Source organism: Balaenoptera acutorostrata, chromosome 2 (assembly GCF_949987535.1).
Source record: "Balaenoptera acutorostrata chromosome 2, mBalAcu1.1, whole genome shotgun sequence".
Taxonomy (NCBI): Eukaryota; Metazoa; Chordata; class Mammalia; order Artiodactyla; family Balaenopteridae; genus Balaenoptera; species Balaenoptera acutorostrata.
In genome coordinates, this window is record NC_080065.1 from 55412637 (window position 1) to 55432322 (window position 19686).

A 19686-nucleotide genomic window follows, 5' to 3' on the forward strand; every position below is an offset into this window, starting at 1 on the left:
GACTGCAAATAGCCAAAACAATCTTGAAAAAGAAGAACAAATTTGGAAGTCTCACACTTCCTAATTTCAAAACTTACTACAAAGCTACAATAATCAAAACAGTGTGCTACTGGCATAGAGACAGAGATATAGACCAATAGAATAGAGAGCCCAGAAATAAAAATCCTCACTGTAGGGACTTCCCTGGTGGTCCAGTGGTAAAGAATCTGCCTTACAGTGCAGGGGATGCAGGTTCGAGCCCTGGTCCAGGAAGATCCCACATGCCGCGGGGCAACTAAGCCAGCAGGCCACAACTACTGAGCTAGAGCGCCTCAACGAGAGGGCCCACGTGCCTCAAACTACAGAGCCCACACACTCTGGAGCCCGCATGCCACAACTACAGAGCCCATGTGCCCTGGAGCCCGCGTGCCACAACTAGAGAGAGAAAACCCATAGGCCACAACTAGAGAGAAGCCTGCACACCGCAACAAAGACACGACACAGACAAAAAAATAAATTAAATAAATAAATATTTTTTAAAATCCTCACTGTATGATCAATTGATTTTTTTTGAATTTTTGAATTTTATTTATTTATTTTACAGCAGGTTCTTATTAGTTATCCATTTTATACATATTAGTGTATATATGTCAATCCCAATCTCCCAACTCATCACACTCTCCCCCCTGCCTCCCCCCACCCCACCATCAATTGATTTTTGACAATGTTGTCAGGACAGTTCAATGGGGGAGAGAACAGTTTTCTCAACAAATGGTGCTGGGAAAACTAGATAATACACATGCAAAAGAATGAAGCTGGACTTTCAACTTTTCATTAAGTTTGAAAATTTCTAAAATTAATAAAAAAATTCCTGATCAAGAGGTAAAAAGTCTATTTTAACAAACTAGTGGATTGGTGATAAAGGGCTAAAGTAAATCTGTGGCAGTAGGGCTCAATATTTAACGACCAGCTATATGTGAAATGGGAAAATCTAGAAGAATCTAAAAGGACTCTTAAATTTGTAGCTGATCAAATAGATTCCATTCAATGTGTCAGGGAATGGCAATCAGTTCATGAATCTGAGGCATCTGTAGAATAATTTGGAAAAGAAGTCTAGAAGGTAGAAAGATATGTAAGTGTGATGTTACAGAGAAGTCTGGTTTGGATACACAGACTTGAAAGTTGTTGTGGAAATTGTGTGTCCTCTCCCTAACCCCCTACCCTCTCCCACCCCACCCAAAATCAGATTTTGATGCCCTAATCTCCAGTACCTCAAAATGTGACTATATTGGGGCTGGATCTTTAAAGAGGTAATTAAGTTAAAACAAGGTCATCAGGTTGGGCCTTACTCCATTACGAATGGCATTGTTGTACAAAGAGATTAGAACACAGACAGGTAACCATGTGAAGACACAGAAAGATGATAATCTATTAGCCAAGGAGAGAGGCCTCAGAAGAAACCAACCCTGCCAACACCTTGATCTTGGACTTCTAGCCTCCAGAACTGTGAAGGAAAAAAAAATCTGTTGTTTAAGCAACTCAGTCATGCTACTTTGTTATGGCAGCACTAGCAAACTAATATAGAAGTCATTAATACAGATATAACCCATAAAAACAGGAGCAGAAAATATAATGTTGAAATAGCATATAGAGTAAGAAGCAAAAATCGCTGAACACAGTCAACTGGAGAACACCAACATTTTAATAGCAGAGTATGAGCAGTCTTTGAGATGCCCAATATAATGCTAGAGGAGGCAATAAGATAAACAGTTGAATGCAAATTAAAATCAAAATTGTATATACATACCTATCTGATGTGCTGAAATTAAAAAAACTACAAGGTGAGGACTTCGCTCGTGGTGCAGTGGTTAAGAATACGCCTGCCAATGCAGGGGACACGGGTTCGAGCTCTGGTCCGGGAAGATCCCACATGCCGCGGAGCAACTAAGCCCGTGCGCCACAACTACTGAGCTTGTGTGCTGCAACTACTGAAGCCTGTGCACCTAGAGCCCAAGCTCGGCAAAAAGAGAAGCCACCGCAATGAAAAGCCAGCACACTGCAACGAAGAGTAGCCCCCACTCGCTGTAACTAGAGAAAGCTCATGCGCAGCAACGAAGACCCAACGCAGCCAAAAAAAAAAAAAAGACTACTAGGTGGTAGTGAAGACACAAAACAATGGTGGACATTGGCATGAATATAGTAGTTTAAAACAAGAATGCAGATAAAATTGGGAAGAGAATGAGGAGAAAAGAATCCTAATAACTGGGATAGAGAATGGAGAGTAAACTAAGAAGGGATGGGGGGGCACCTAAAAGAAAGAAGACAGAGGGGCAGGAGAAAGCAGAAGGGAGATGTAAATGAAAAAAGAGGGTACAATCCATATATAAGACCAAATACAGACATACATACCACATAAAGGAATGTAGGCTTTAATAACAGAAAAATATCTCCTAGTTGGGTATTATAACTACAGATTTTTAAGGCTTTTTTTTTTTTTTAATTTATTTGGCTGCAGCGGGTATTAGTTGTGGCATGCGGGATCTTCATAGCAGGATGCAGGATCTTTAGATGAGGCATTCAGGATCTTTAGTTGCAGCATGCGGGATCTAGTTCCCTGACTAGAGATTGAACCTGGGACCCCTGCATTGGGAGTGTGGCGTCTTGACCGCTGGACCAGCAGGGAAGTCCCCTTTAAGCCATTTTCTATTGCTCAACCAAAGGCAAAAATATAGTTGGCCTCAGTTGGACAAGTCAAAAGGCAACATAAAATCTATGTGGCCCTTATGTAAGTAAGTATCTAAAATAATTTCTCTCTTCCACTAGGTAAGTTTCATTCATTAAGAAACAATTTACAGTTTCTACTGAACACATAAAACGGTGTCTATGAGGATACAGTGATGGCTGTAATAAAATCTCCATAATCAAGATTACTATATTCTAATGTGAGACAGATATGTTCATCTATAATAATAATGAAGTATGAAATAATGTGTGTCAAAAAAGAAAAATAAGGTGACTTCCTAATAGCAATGGAAATTAGGCAATTTCAAGAGGGTAAAGGACCTTGAATTCTTCTTGTGATCATTAAATTAATTCACCATTAATTTGTTTACAAAAATATAAGCCTAAAAATAAGAATCTTACTTTCAGGAGTTTCTTTCTGCCATTGACTGAGTTCAGCAGTCAAACATTTCACTTGCATAATTAATAATGACAGCTATTAAAAAAAAAAGAACAAGAGAATAAAACAAAGTCATTTCTTGTGGAATATTCATATTTATTCATAGACGAAAGTGTAGACAGTCTCAATACTTTAACACAAGTTCCTAACATAAATGGTTAACATAATAGCAATGTAAACTATAAAAAAATTATCACTCCTAACAGAATTTTCCTTTAAATGGCTTATAAATTGCCATTACACCAGCAATACAGTATTAAAAATGATCAATTCTAACTTCTCCATTCAACCTAAAAAAACCTAAGTACATTAAGTTTATTCCCTAAATTAATATTCTTTAAAAAAAAGAATGTTATTTCTTGCCAACATTTTTTAAACAAATTTGCTTTAAATATGCTTTTTTTTTTCCTTTCTATGCACTTTCAGAAAAATTGCAAGTATGTTTAGCTGAGCAGTTAAAAATAAGTTTAAATATCAATACTTATATAAAGACAATTATAAAATGAGACTGGTTCCACAAATCACATATAAAAACCAGTTTTACTACACAATAGTTTGTAAACTGTGTACCCCTTTAGCCAAAAATAAATTAGGATAAATGTTTCTAATATTAGGTGATTCCAATCATTGTAAATTTGATAATTATAAATCTGTGTGATAAATCTCTTGCCTGATGAGACCATAAAATTAAAACTTACGCATGCTTAAATTTCAGAACATTTTTTATCTCCTCTATATAATTTTTATACATAGACAAACAGATCAAAACTTCACACTTCAAAAATGCAATAGGTATTCCTGTAATATTTATACTAAAAGGACACCAAGTACTCTTTTTTAACAAATTTTTATGATGCAGAGTGGGGAGCTCAAAGACCCTGCTCTGGATCATAACGCTGGCTGTTGAACAGTCAGAGAAGAAAATCCTAGTCTCTTTGAAAGATTTATATAATTATATAAAAATGCATTTACAGGTATTAAAATTTTTACCAAAAAAGAGTTTAACATTATTTTCTTAGAGATAATTAAATAAGAATGTAAAAAAGTTTTTTGTGAACTATAAAGTGATTTATAAATGTTAATTATTATTATTACTACTAGAAAAGGATAACAAATACTTAAAAAGTACTATTTAAACTAGGCAAAACTATCATAATGATAAGGTATCTATATCACTTTTCCTGAACATATTAGATTGAAATATATAAAATTACTGATACTTATCTTTGAACCTATTAAAAAACTGTAATTTAACCTCATACTATACTGACGAAACTCAGCTCTTACCTTTTAAAGCCCAGCTAAAGCAAACACCCAAATTATTTCTGATACTTATATAAAATTAAACCCTTTCTGAAAAACAAAATAACAGTAGTATTTCTAAAGTGATTTAAACACACATATTTGAGAAATCCTGCCATTTTCTCATTTAAATATCTAACTTCTTGCTTTGGAAAATGGATTGAGTTTTAATATTGAAGTTTGGAAGTTAACAGATATGACAAAAAGAGTTAACAAAGCAAGCCTGAAATTATGCTTAAAGGCCTGCTTGGAAGGTTGGCCCTTGGCTGGCATCTGGCTTCAGAAGGTTCCCACCAACCTAACTCACAAGAGTGGCTCTCTGTGCCTAAAGTGTGAGAAAATACAATTTATGCTAAACACCTGCTTTCCTCCTGAGAGTCTGGTATTTTGATAACTGCTAGGCAAGGGGTGCCTATGTGACTACCCCCCACAAAAAACTTTGGGCTCTGAGTCTCTAATGAGGTTCCCTGGTAGACAACATTTCACACTCATTGTCACAACTCATTGGGGTAATTAAGCACGTCTTGTGTGACTCCACCGGGAAAGGCTCCTGAAAGCTTGTGCCTGGTTTCCTCTGAACTTCAACCCATGCTTCTTTTCCCTTTGCTGATTTTACTCTGTATCATTTCAGTGCAATAAATCCCGGCCATGAGTATGACTATGAGTACTGTGAGTGTTCCTAGAGAATCATCAAACCTGGGAGGAATATTAGGGATCTCTAACAAAATAGGAAAAGACATTTTGTGGATTCTTTAGATAATGTTATTATTGACTATCTCAGGATACTGATTATCTACAACTACATAAGCACTTCCCTCAAAACCAAGTGTTTGGCTTACTGCCTGAAAATCATTCAGGAAACTTACAGGCTTCATCCCTAGTGACTCTGATTCAGTAGGTCTCAATTTCTACAACATAAGGACCACATTTCCCAAGGAAACCAGATAATTATTTATTTATTGTACAATATTTTTCCAAATAAAATATTCAGTTTTACCCTGTACAAAAGAACACTATTTATTTATTGATGGATAAAAAGCTTTTTATAAAAGATGGCTTAATTTTTTATCACCAATTTTTAAAGATCTGGTGTAATAGGCACTTCCAAAAGTGACAAATTAGTTTTTTCCTCTTTCTCTCTCATTCCCATTTATTACTGAGTATCATTATGCTCATAGATTTTTATGTTTTCACATCATTATAATCAATTGAAGCCATTATTTCTTTTAATGCTCACATGATACTAAATTTGGACAGCCAAGTGCCTTCAATTGGTTCCGATGTCTTTTGACATGCTCCCACTAGTTTTGGAGAACTTTCATTGGAATTATTTGTATATTTAAATCTGTTCTTAGAATTTTTATCACTAAAACATTTTTAACTTTTTATATGGCCAAATGTATCTAAGTTTTCTTTTACTGTGTGTAAATTTCTATTATCAGCCAAGACATTTCCCCCTGGTCTCTAACTAGATTGCACAAATAGTTCCCAGCTTTTCTTGTAAGATTTTCATAGCAATTCATCCAGAATTTATGTTTATATAATGAAAGATAGAAGTCCAATTTTATTTTCTCCCAGATGGATATACAGTTGTACCACTATCATTTATTAACTAATTCATCCCTTTCCCAAAGATTGGAACTATCATCTTTGTCATATTTTAAATTCTTAATCTGTTGCACTGAACCACTGGTGTATCTCTAAACCAATTCCATAGGTCTTTGCATTTTGAAATGAATATTTTAATCCTTTTATTAAGCTTAGGGTAAAATCAGTTAAGATTCCACACAGACAGTAAAATAACTGTGGCTACTGCACCTAACACAAAGTAGGACAGTCTTTGTTCTAATTTTTAACACGGTATCATAATAGCAGACAATGAGCAATTCACTCAAAGTTGAATGTATGTGTAGTTGTTAAAAGATAAATAATAAAGAATTTATTTATAACAGATTGTTCAAAAAGTTTTTAGAATACTCCTCTTAAATCAGAAAGAGTAGAAAATTTTCCAAATCATTAAGCATACAGGTTTAACAAAGCTATTATACTTGGCATAAATATAGATGACACACTTCTTATCTAAAACAATAAATTCCACTTACCTACTTTTCGGAAAAACAAAAAGAATCATACCTGAGCATTTGAATCAGTGAGTGTCTCAGTTCCAACAAGCGATAATTTGTTCTGACACTTGATTTAAAAAGTAAAGAAAAGCAAGTCACACACTATACACCACAAACAATTCCTTTTCCTTGTCCTTTTATACCAATGTAATATTCCTCTAAAACAATATACAAATATCTGATATACGAGAAGAGTTTGTTTAAATTCTTTACTTCCTAAGCAAGAGGATCAGGAAGGCAGCCAAATAGGACCCAACGTGAACACATCAAAAGTACAAGTGGATGCTTAACTCAACACAGAATGAAAAGATGAGCATAAGAAAAACAAAAACAAAAATTAATAGCTAGGGTGAATTAGAAACTAGATAATGGAAAAATGGGAAATAAAAGAACAAGGGGGCAAACACTACAGAAAGATAACAAAAGAGGTAAGAAGATAGTTAAGATCATAAGAAAATAAAGCCATTAGGAGACATTGCTACTATGCCATTAAAAAAAAAATCCATAATTGTTAATAGTGATTATATCTGAGTAAAAATATGGGCAATTTAAATTTTATTTGTGCTTATTTCAAGGTGCAGTATTTTCCCATCAAAAAAAATTTTCAGTTTTTTTAATTCAAATTTCTATATTGAAAAAATTTCAAAAGCAATACAAAATATCTTGAAAATACAGTGACGATACAGAGTAGCAAGGATATATGTTAAAAAAAATTTTTTTTTAAAAGAAAAAACCCCCACTAACCTGCCTTAATCTGAAACCTTACTGGGAAGAATAGGATGTAAAAAAACGTTTGTGGCCTATATTATACATTACACTATTTTAAGTAAAACAAATTTTTACCAGCATACTATAGTGCACCAGAAGTGATTCTACCCCAGTAACTCAGAAAATGTACATATACTTCAAACACAACATTTTCTAAATTAATTCATATTTTCACTCAAACTCCATAAGTATGTGTTCTCCCCCTTTATATTCTCTATCTTGGGAAATAACCTCACCAACCACTCAATAGCCCAAACCAGGAACCTGAAACTATGTGTAATTCCCCCTCCCCATTTCACAACAATTAACCTCCAGGTCCTTTTGGTCCAAACTTCTTAGCATCTCTTGAATCCATTTTTCTATTTGCAATGACAAGACTTAGGCTTCAGTACTTCTTACAGGACTACTACTAGAGACTCCTAAATATTCTTTCTTTGTATAGTCTCACTCTTCTGCATTCCATCTTCTTCAAAACCACCAGTTATTTTCTCAATCAAGATATCTCATCAGGTCACTTCATGTTTATAATCCTTTTATTCTACTTAGAGTTCTCTAAACTCTCCCAACATTTAAATATTTTGTTCTTTCTGCTTTGTATACCTCTTCCACTTTCACAGGCTAACTCCTATTTATTCTTTAGAAATGAACTCAGTTATTTCCCCTTTAAGAAAGCTATCTTTGGCCCCTTCAGTCTAGGCTTAGTACTCCTCCTAAGTATAGTCTTTGAACTTTACCACCACACTTCTAATATAATTTGTTATTGCCTCCATTAGATGATAATCTCCTTCAGGGTAGGGACTGCCATAATTTTTTCTCTTTCTACAGCTCACCTAGTATAAAGTTTCTTAAATGAATGCTTATAGGTCTAAAAAATATATAACTATTTATCATATAATGGCTTTCAGAATCCAGCATAATTATTTCTTTCCTAAGTCTGTCATTGAAATGGAATTCAATCTTATAGTAAGTAATTGGGATATCACTTTTATGTCTTGATACTTACTTCTTCCATATCTTTCCACATTTCTTCACATTTTTTAATAAGTTCTTCTTCAGCATCTGTAACATCTTCCACATCTGTAGTACTATCTGGATCTAGATGTTGCTGATTCACTGACATGTGCCTTGTGATTTTCTTAGCCTTGTAAGAAAAACTAAAGTAAAAAATATTCATTTAATAATATTTGTTGAATACCCATTACCTGTCAGATACTCACCTAGGAGCTAATGATGTAACAGTGAAGAAAATAGGCAAAAATTCCTCCAACCATGGAGCTTACATTCTAGGTGAGGAAAACAGAATAAACTAAAAAGATTAAAACAAATATAAAGAAGCTATAAATAAAAAGATTTTAAAAATATAGTGTTGCATATCAAATAATTTGTAAGTACAATGAAGAAAAGCAAGACAAGGAAGAAACACAGGGAGTGCTCAGACAGGGGCAATGTAATTTTACATAAGGTGGTCATATAAGGTCAATGAGAGGTTGACAACTTAGCAAAAACATGAAGGAGAGAAGGAAGTAAGACATGTGGATATTTAGGGAAAGAGGCTCCAGGCAGAGGGAAAGTAAGTACAAAGGCCTTGGGGAAGGAACATGACTGCTGTGTCCTAAAGCAGTAAAGTAGCCACTGTGATTAGAGCAGAGTAAGGCAGAGAATACAAGATGAAGTCAGAGAGATAATAAGGATGAGATCATGTGGGCTTTGCAAGTCATTTTAACGACATAGGCTGGGATGTTAAGTGATTAGAGGGTTTTGAACAGAGGGATGACATGATTTGAATTGTATTTTAACATTATAACTCTGGATAACTACAGCCAGTAAGGAGAGAAGTAGGAAAACCAGTTAGAAAGTTACTGCAATGATCCAAGTAAGATGGGGACCAGGATAATATTGAGAGAGTACAAAATGTCCAATTCTAAATATATTTCCAAGATAGAGCCAAAAGGATTTCCTAACAGTCTGTTTATAGAGTGTCAAAGAAAGAGATGAATCAATTATTATTTTAAAAGTTTGGGCCTAAGCAATTGGAAAGATGGAGTTGCCAGTTACTGAGATGGGGAAGATGATAGAAGAAACAGATTCAGCAAGGCATGAGGTGATGCTAATTAAGAATCCAGTTCAGGACGTGCTAAATTTAAGGTGTCTATTAGTGGAGCTGCTATTTAGGCAACTGGATATACATGTTTGCAGTTCATGGGAAAGTTTCGAGCTAGAATTTGAGAGTCATCCCCATACAGATATTTAAAGCCATGAGGCTAGGTGAGATCAGAAAAGGAAGAGTGTACAGATAGAAATGAGAAGAGTTCCAGACCTGGAGAGACTGAAGAGATGAGGAAATAGTCTGAGAAGGAGTGACCTAAATAGTCTGAGAAGGAGTGACGCGTAAGGTAAAAGGAAAAAAAGAGTATGATATCCTGAAATCCAACATCAGTGCTCAAGGAAGGAGTGATGAACTATCAACTACTAGTAATAGGTCAAATAAGATAAAAACAGAGAATTGACAATTTACTTGGCAATATGGATAAGGGACTGTATTTTCCAAAAATAGTCAGCAATATTTCAGGTTGTCACTCCCCAACTAGAGGCAGAGCCTCTTTACCCTCCCCCTTGAACCTGAGTATGACTTTCTGACTACTTATATGAATAGAATACAATGAAAGTGATGTCACATGACTTCCAAGACTAAGTCATAAAAGGCTTACATCTGTCTCTCTCTCAGAATACTCACACTTGCAACCCAGCCATCCTATAAGGAAGCCCAAACTAGCACAAATAAAGGGACCACTTGGAGAAGCCCACACTGAAAGGAACGGCGGTTCCCAGCCAAAAGCTAGCATCAACCATCAGACACACGTGTGAACAAATTTTCTGATGATTCAGCCCCCAGGCTTTGAGTCTTCTAGATATGAACCCAGACATTGTGGAGCAGAGACAAGCTGTCCCTCCTATGTCCTGTCTGAACTCCTGATGCAAGAATCACTGAGCACAATAAATGGTTGTTTTACATCTCTGTTAATGAATGCAAGTCTGTGTGCCCGACACACAGTGAGGCCAAACAATACCAAAACGTCAGAGTTTGGAGCAGAGAAAGGTTTATTGTGGGGCCATGCAAGGAGACTGGTGGCTTATCCTTAAAAACCCGGAACTCCCTGAAAAGTTTCAGGAAAGCCCTTTTATAGGAAAGGTGAGGGATGGGCGTGGTTAGTTGTTGCAAACTTCTTCAAGTCAGGTCCTTTGTTCTTGAGGTCAGGTCACAGTCAGGTCACAATGTTCCCGTAAACCTCCAACAAAACAAACGTTATTCTCTGTTCTGACAAGAGAGGGCAAGGTCCCAAGGCTCAACTTTCACCCTCCGAGGTCCAGGCCCTGGCTAAGAGAAGGGGGTTATCCTGCCCCCCTGTGTGGGGGCGTGTATCCTGTGTATCCTGCCCAGGAGCAGGCCAGTTATCCTGCCCAGGAGCGTCCATCCTGCACCCAGTCTGGGTCCTCCCGCCAGTGCCCAGGCCTGGCTGAAAAGACAGATCTCAGCTGGCGGCGCCCTCAGGGCCAGGTTCCCAGACCCTGCCCAGCCATCATCACTGAGGGAGCAAGGCGCCCAGTACCCAACCTGCCCTCAGGCTCCTCAGGCCATCCAACCCAGGTTCCTCGGACCGTGACCCATGGAGACTGCCACCACCATTAGGTCGAGGAGGTAGGGATAGGGCAGAGGTTCACTGCTGCTTCAAGGCCTGGGCCCGGCCAGTGGATGGCCAGGGCGAGGGCTCTGGAGCTCAATGGGACACAGCCCTTAGCCTGTCCCTGGGCCCCCCAGCTCACCCACCAGCCTGAGACCCGAGGGTCTGGGGAGAAGCCCACAGTCCTCCTCGCACTGTACTCTCTGCCGTGAGGACCACTGCAAGACTGACCATTGCTGGAGCAGGACCTCTAACCGCCATGCTAAGAGTCGTGCCCCAATGGCTGCACGCCCGCCCCACTCCTATTACATACGTTTTGGAGTAACTTGTCACACAATTTCATTAAAGTAAATAACAAAAATGGAGGTCATTGTTAACCTTCATAACAGTAGATTCAGGAGAATGGTGGAAGTGAAAGCCTCACTGAAGTAGACTCAAGAGAGAATAGAAGGCAAAAAGAATTGGACATATCCAGTACATAAAACATTTTCAAGAATTTTTTTCTCTAAAGGGAAGGAGAAGTGAGGTACCAGCTGTAGTGAGATATGGGGTGGAGTTTTTTCTTTTTCTTTTTTTAAGTTAGGAGGAAATACAGCATCTTTATATGATACAGTAAGAGAAGCAAACATTGCTGATGTTGAAGAGAAAGAAGAGGAAAGAGAAGAATTAGATCTAATACACGAGTAGAGGGGTTGGCTTAAGATAGATATACATACAGTTCATCCATTTCAATGGGAAGGTAGGCAGAATATTAGGGGCACAGATACAGACAGGTAGGTGAATAAATGTGTTGGTAGGAGCTTGTGCAAGTTCTACTTGGATTGCTTCTCTTTTATTAATGAAATGGTAACTAAAGTCATCAGCTATAAATGAAGATGGAGAAAAAGCATTGGAGATTTAAGAACAAAAAAAATGTATAAAATAGATATATAAGAGAGTGGAAGAGGGTAAAATAGTAGGATTACTAGATAACATTAAACGCCCACTTGAGATTAGTAGTCATGAATTTAAAGTGAAAGTAGAACATGGTTGTGTGTTTTCCTCTATAGTTTAACAGCATAGGTGAAGACAGAGACAAAGTGAAAGAGTGACAAAGTCTCTCAGGTATGACCAGAGGAGTGAGTAGCTAAGATGGAGAATATAACCACTGGAGAAAAGGAGGTCAAGAAAAAGAGAGGCCAGGTTATTTGAAAGATCATCTATATGGATATTAAAATCACCAAGAATTACGACAGTATTGCTGGAGAGGGTGACAGTATTACAACAGTATTGCAGGAGAGGAGCTAAAAATCTTCAAGGAATGAAGGAGCCTGACATAATCCTGCTAGATAACTGCTGCAAGGAGAAATGATTGGTGGTACAGTCTGATGGCATAAGATTCAATGTTGGGTAACTTTAAGGAGGTGGACAGAGCAATAAAAAACAATGAGGATGTCTATCCCACAACACCAAATGCAAACCAGAATAACCCACCCCCCAAAAATACTTCTTTCACATGAAACTTAAATTTTATATTGCTTAATCTATGAATTATCAACAGAGAGTTTTTAAAAACATAAATAGATATGTCATAGACTGGAGGACTCCATATTGTAAAGATGTAAATTCCTCCCAAGTTGATCTATTCAATCTTATTTCAAAATTCTAAGTTTTTGTGGCACTTGACAAACTAATTCTAATTCATATGGACGTGCAAATGACCAAAAACAGCCAAGACCCTCATAAAGATTAAGATGGGAAGACTTGCCTTACCACATGTTAAACTTATTTAAAAACTATACTAATTATGATAGTGTTCAATCAGCACATAGATAGGCAATTGAACAATGAAACACAATACAAAGCCTTTCTAGAGTCATACATTTACAGACCTATGATATATACTGCTTTTTTTTTTCAGGTATATTTTGGCCCATACACACCTCCCTCATTCTTTTTAACAAACGCATAGTATTTGTGGGGAAAAATAAGCCTAGATATACGTCTCAATCTTTATACTACTCCTCCATCCCTCAAAAAATCCAAACCATAAAAAAGAACAGGGAGAAAACATTTTTTAGATCTTGGATTAGGAAAGGCCTTTCTAGACAAAACTAAGTAAAATCACTGTATAAAATTTTTAAAATTCCGAATGGACAAAGATATCATTAAAAAGTTAAAATTTAAAACCCAAAAACTTAAGAAAGAAATTTGTAATATACTTGGCACCCAAGACCTAATTTCCTTAATGAATAATGAATGCCCACAAATTAATAAGAAAAAACCAACAACCAATCATAAAAGAAAAAAAAAAAACTAAAAAAGTGATCACTATAAAGTCAGGCTATTAATTATTGGGTTGGCCAAAAAGTTCCTTTGGTTTTTAAGTAAAAATAAAAGACACATTTTTCCCTTTTACCAAGAACTTTATTGAACAACATATTCACCCTTTTGTTCCACTACCCTCTGCCATTTTTCAGGCAACTTCATAATTCCATCTTCCCAAAACTTTTTACCTTTTTGAGCAAAGAACTGTTCCAGGTGCCTTTACAGTCTTCCAGGGAATTGAAATTTTTCCCATTAAGAGAATTTTGTAAAGACCGAAATAAATGGAAATCTGAAGGTGCAACGTCTGGTGAATATGGCAGATGAATCTGAACTTTCCAGCCAAGCTGTAACAGTTTTTGCCTGGTCATCAAAGAAACATACGGTCTTGTGTTATCCTGATGGAAGGTTATGCATTTTCTGTTGACTAATTCCGGACACTTTTTGTCGAGTGCTGCTTTCAGTTGGTCTAATTGGGAGCAGTACTTGCTGGAATTAATTTTTTGGTTTTCTGGAAGGAGCTCATAATAGAGGACTCCCTTCCAATCCAACCAAATACACAACATCACCTTCTCTGGATGAAGACCAGCCTTTGGTGTGGTTGGTGGTGGTTCATTTAACTTGCCCCACCATCTCTTCCGTTACACATTTTGTACAGTATCCACTTTTCATCACCTGTCACAATTTGTTTTAAAAACAGAACGTTTTCATTAAGTTTAAGTAGGGAATCGCATGGGGAAATACGGTCAAGAAGGTTTTTTTCGCTTAACTTATGTGGAACCCAAACATCAAAGCAATTAACATAACCAAGCTGGTGCAAATTATTTTCAATGCTTGATTTGGATATTTTGAGTAGGTCATCTGTCTCCTGCGTGGTATGACGTTGATTGTTCTCAATGTCTCAATTTGATTCCTATCAACTTCAACTGGTCTACCCGACTGTGAAACATCGTCCAGCGAGAAATCTCCAGCATGAAACTTTACAAACCACTTTGGACATGTTCGATCACAGCACCTTCTCCATACACTGCACAAATCTTCTTCTGTGTTTCAGTTGCGTTTTTACCTTTCTTGAAATAATAAAGCATGATATGCAAAAATGTTGCTTTTTTTCTTCCATCTTCAATATTAAAATGGCTACACAAAAATTCACCAATTTTGTTAAGTATTTTTTTAAATGCACGCAGATATGACAGCTGTCACAATACAATCTAACAAAATTGTTTCAAATGAAGTTAAAGACAACTAAGCATTAGTAGGGCCATCGTAGCGAAAAAACCTAACAAATCTTTTGGCCAACCCAATACTTTTGGAGGGAGGGAGAGAGGAGGTAAAAGGAGATGGGGAGCTCTGATTGGGATGGGTCAAATGGAGAGACTTCCGAAGTGATTATCAAAATTTTATTTCTTAATCTGCATGGTGATAAAGGTGTTCATCTTATAACAATTTATAAACTTTATATTTATTTTGTGTGGGGTTTTTCACATCTGTATTGTATTTGCAATAAAAAGGCAAACAATAAAAACAATCTAATAGAAATGAGTAAAGAACACAAATGGGGAATTAAAAAAAAACGGGGGCTTCCCTGGTGGCGCAGTGGTTGAGAATCTGCCTGCTAATGCAGGGGACACGGGTTCGAGCCCTGGTCTGGGAAGATCCCACATGCCGCGGAGCGGCTGGGCCCGTGAGCCACAATTACTGAGCATGCGCGTCTGGAGCCTGTGCTCCGCAACAGGAGAGGCCGCGGTAGTGAGAGGCCCGCGCACCGTGATGAAGAGTGGCCCCCGCTTGCCACAACTGGAGAAAGCCCTAGCACAGAAACGAAGACCCAACATAGCAATCAATCAATCAATCAATTAATCAATAAAATAAATAAATAAATAAAATCTTTAAAAAAAAAAAAAAAAAACGGAATTACCTTTTGAATATAGAAAAATGCACTTATCCTTACTCATAAGTCATAAAAATGCAAATTAAACAAAAGTTATTTTTCATTCAGACTAGCAATAATGGAAAAATTAATAAAAAACAATATTGGCAAGAGTGTAGAACAAAAGGCATGCACTGTTTGTAGACCAATCCCTTTGTAGGATAATTAGCAATATCCATCAAAATTTTAAATGCATTTATCTTTTGACCCAGAAATTCTACTCCTAGGAATAATCCTACAGATAGATACATTTGCATAAGTCTACACAGGTATGCTTGCTGCAACATTATCTATAAAAAAACTTTATGGGAGTGAACTCTTCAATCAGACTGTCTTGGTTTAAATTCTGGCTTCAATACTTACAAGCTGTATGACCTTGGACAAGTCACTTAAACTATCTGTGCCTTGGTTTCCTTATCTGTAAAATGAAGATAATATTACTTACTCTATAGGATTGTTATGACAATTAAATGAGTTAATATACGTAAAGCTCTTAGAACTGTGCCTAGCATATAAAGAACTATATCAGTATTGGCTATTAACATTAATATTAATGTTAATAGCCAATACTGAATGTCAACTAGTAGAAAGCTGGTTAAGTAACTTATGCCATATCCAAAACTATTTACACTAAACATCTTCCTTGCTACACACAAAAGATATAGTTAAGTTCACAAAGCCATAAGCAGTCATTAACAATTTTTGACTTCTTTGCTTAAAAATATTCTAACATTATATAAATATTTGTTTTAAATATACCTTAATTTAGAAATTAAGTGCAAATTGAACTTTCCCTGCTTTTAGAATACTAACCAATAAAATACATTATCAGTATGCAAAATGTGAAAGTCTGTGTGTGTGTGTATGTGTATATAGATATTCAACAAGTTAGCTGAATGTGCAGCTCAGTGTAGCATTAGAATACAAATAAATAAAATCGCTTAAGGGTTTAAATTTATCCTTTCCCCACAATTTGTACCCTTAAATCTACCTTTCTGTAAAGAGAACAAGTCAATCTTTTGAGATCCCCAGTTGGTACTACAATTTCGAATCATTTACTAAAGAACAATAGTGCTATATTTAGGGATACTATGGCATACAAACTTAAAAGATCTAACACCAAGACCTAATACTAATTAAAGAACCTCATACTATCATTGGAAAAAGAGTAATATACATGAAATCAAGTAACAGAAAGTGCCCATGTAATTCTAACCTGTATTCATTTATCCAACACATTATCTTAATGTGTGCCCTTTGTCAGACACTATGGCTCTAGCTGTGTAGGTGAAAAAGTCTCTGTCCTCATGGAGCATACATTTTCACTGAAGAGAGACAATATAAACAAATGGACAACTAAATACCTGATACGATTTCAGGTAGTTAGAAGTGCTATGATGTGGTAAATTATACAACAAAGACTGCAAGTGCTTTCAGAATTCACAATAGAGAAGATCAAAGAAATCTACCTGTAAGAACGAATGGCTTAGTACAGTGCTCAGTACACAGTACTAACTCCCTAGAATGATAATGATTATGAGAAGCTGTAAAGGTGAAGGCTAGATTTGCTGTGGAGATGCTCTCAAGGCATTAGAAACAAGATTGGAGGCAAGTATGAGCATGTAAAATTTGTGAGACACAAAAGAAACTGGTCTGATTAGAGCAGAAGACAGAGAAGAAATGAGACTTGCAAGGTAGGACATGTCAAATAATGGGAACCTTTAAAATTTAAGGAAAAAAAAAACCTTTAAGAAGTATTTCCTATGGGCAGTTACTTCCCTGTATCTGGGATCCACCTCAAAGCAAAAGTAGAGACTTATCTGGTTTGAAATAGGCAACCAGAAGGCTTTCAGTAGGCTTTTGGAAGCAGTGTTTTATGGAGGGCATTTGACAAGTTACATTTATTGGATAAAAAAGAAGAGATTAAGATTGTAACTTTTACACATAGATCAACAAAACAGAATAAAGAGCCCTGAAATAAACCCACACATATATGGTCAAATAATTTATGACAAATGAGCCAAGAATACATGATGGGAAAAGGACAGTCTTCTCAATAAATGGTGTTGGGAAAACTGGACAGAATGAAACTGGATCACTATCTTACACCATACACAAAAATTAACTCCAAATGGTTAAAAGACTTGAATGTAAGACTTAAAACCACAAGACTCCTAGAAGAAAACATAAGTGGTAAGCTCCTTGACATCGGTCTTGGTAATGATTTTGGGGGTTTGGCAAGAAAAGCAAAAATAAACAAGTAGGACTGTATCAAACTATAAAGCCTCTGCACAGCAAAGGAAACTATTAAGAAAATGAAAAGGCAACCTACTGAATGTGAGAAAATATTTGCAAATCATATATCTGATAGGAGGTTACTACCCAAATGCATAAAGAACTCATACAACTCAATACCAAAAAGCAATCTTATTTAAAAATGAAAAGATCTAAACAGACATTGTTGCAAAGAAGACATACAGATGGCCAACAGTTATGTGAAAAGGTACTCAACACCATCAAGTAAATGCAAATCAAAACCACAATGAGATATCACTTCATACCTGTTAGAACGGCAATTATCAAAAAGATAAGAAAAAACAAGTGTTGGCCAGGATGTGGAAAAAAAGGGATCCCCTGTTCACTGCTAGTGAAAATGTAAATTGTGTGGCCACTATGGGAAATTAATGAAGATTCTTCAAAAAGGTAAAAATAGAACTACCATATGATCCAGCAATTCCACTTCTGGGTGTTTATCCAAAGAAAACAAAAACACTAATTCAAAAAGAAACATGCAGTCCCATGTTCATTGCAGCATTATTTACAATAGCCAAGATATGGAGACAACCTAAGCGTCCATCAACTGATGAATAAAGAAAATGTAATATAGACAGATAACAAATGGATAGGTAAATTTTATCCAGCCATAAAAAGGAATGAAATCTTGTCACTTGCAACAATATGGATGGACCTTGGAGGTGTTATGCTAGGTGAAATAATTCAGACAGAGAAAGACATACCACATGATCTCACTTACATGGGGAACCTAAAAATAATAATAAAAACAAAAAAGCCACGCTCACAGATACAGAGAACAGATTGGTGGTGGTTGCCGAAGATGGCAGGGGTGGGGGCGAATGGGTGAAGAGGGTTGAAAGGTACAAACGTAAAAGAAGTAAGTCATGAGAATATAGTGTACAGCATGGTGACTACGGTTAATAATAATGTATTGCAGGGCTTCCCTGGTGGCGCAGTGGTTGAGAATCTGCCTGCCAATGCAGGGGACACGGGTTCGTGCCCTGGTCTGGGAAGATCCCACATGCCGTGGAGCAACTGGGCCCGTGAGCCGCAACTACTGAGCCTGCGCGTCTGGAGCCTGTGCTCCGCAACGGGAGAGGCCGCGATAGTGAGAGGCCCGCGCACCGCGATGAGGAGTGGCCCCCGCTTGCCACAACTAGAGAAAGCCCTCGCACAGAAACGAAGACCTAACACAGCCATAAATAAATAAAAATAAATTTTAAAAAAATTATTAAAAAAAATACTGAAAATGAAAAACATGTATTGCATAATTGCAAGTTGATAAGAGAGGAGACTTAAAAATTTCTCACCACGGGGGAAAAAAACAATTCTGTAACTATGTATAGTAATGGATGTTAACCAGACTAACTGTGGTGATCGTTTCGCAATACATACAAATATTGAATCATTATGCTGTACACCTAAAACTAATATAACATATGCCAATTATACCTCAATTTTTTTTAATGGTAAATTTTGTGTTTTTACCACAATAAAAAAATTTTTTTTTTTTTTTTTTTTTTTAAAGAAGAGAGCTTAAGTCCAGAAGGCCATTAAGAGATGGAAAACTAGACCAGAATGAAGGCAGAAGGGTGAATGGTCCTGCCTGGGCCACTTAGGTTATCAGCCGTGACTGGTTTTCTGCCCCGTCCCTCCCCACCCCCTACGCCCCACGCCCCACAGTAACAAGCGCTCACTACCTTCTTCAGAGACTGTGTGAAAGAAACAAGAAGCTCAGGAAAAAAGACATGTTTGGAGCACCTGAAGGGAAGCCCGCAAGTTAACCAATTCTTTCAATTCCCCACCCCTGTGTCTTTCTGTCCTAACAGATGGGATTCTAGAGTCGGAAAAGAACGGGACTCAAGGCCTGGCTGGACGTTAGATATTCAGTTCCTCGGAGGTAAGGGTCCCACCACTGGGGCTGCAGCTCCATATCCTGGGAGTTGCCAATCCCGGGGCAAGTTTCAACCGTTATGGCGCTCTCCCCGGCGCATCGCTTACCACCAAGCAGAGCCCCGGACTTCAGGTCGTGTCAGCCTACGAGAGACGCGGCTCTACGGCCGAGGACCCGCGCGCGCTGATTGCTGATTGGTTCTGCTCCCAGCCAATCCCGGAACTTGCTCG

At 37.1% G+C, this 19686-nt stretch overlaps 1 protein-coding gene across 2 annotated transcripts in view; it reads right to left on the minus strand.

The window, feature by feature from the left end:
• The window catches only part of CENPK (centromere protein K), a 39376-nt gene extending 19727 nt beyond the window's left edge, over positions 1-19649 (minus strand). For both annotated transcript variants that reach the window (XM_057541845.1, XM_007176032.2), the window contains exons 1-5: positions 19564-19649; positions 15631-15685; positions 8357-8507; positions 6596-6652; positions 3124-3196 (exon numbers count right to left, since the gene is read on the minus strand). In XM_057541845.1, coding sequence (XP_057397828.1) covers positions 3124-3196; positions 6596-6652; positions 8357-8473 — 247 coding nt within the window. In that variant the 5' untranslated portion in view covers positions 8474-8507; positions 15631-15685; positions 19564-19649. The remainder of the gene's footprint in view (positions 1-3123; positions 3197-6595; positions 6653-8356; positions 8508-15630; positions 15686-19563) is intronic.
• Positions 19650-19686: the final 37 nt, after the last annotated feature.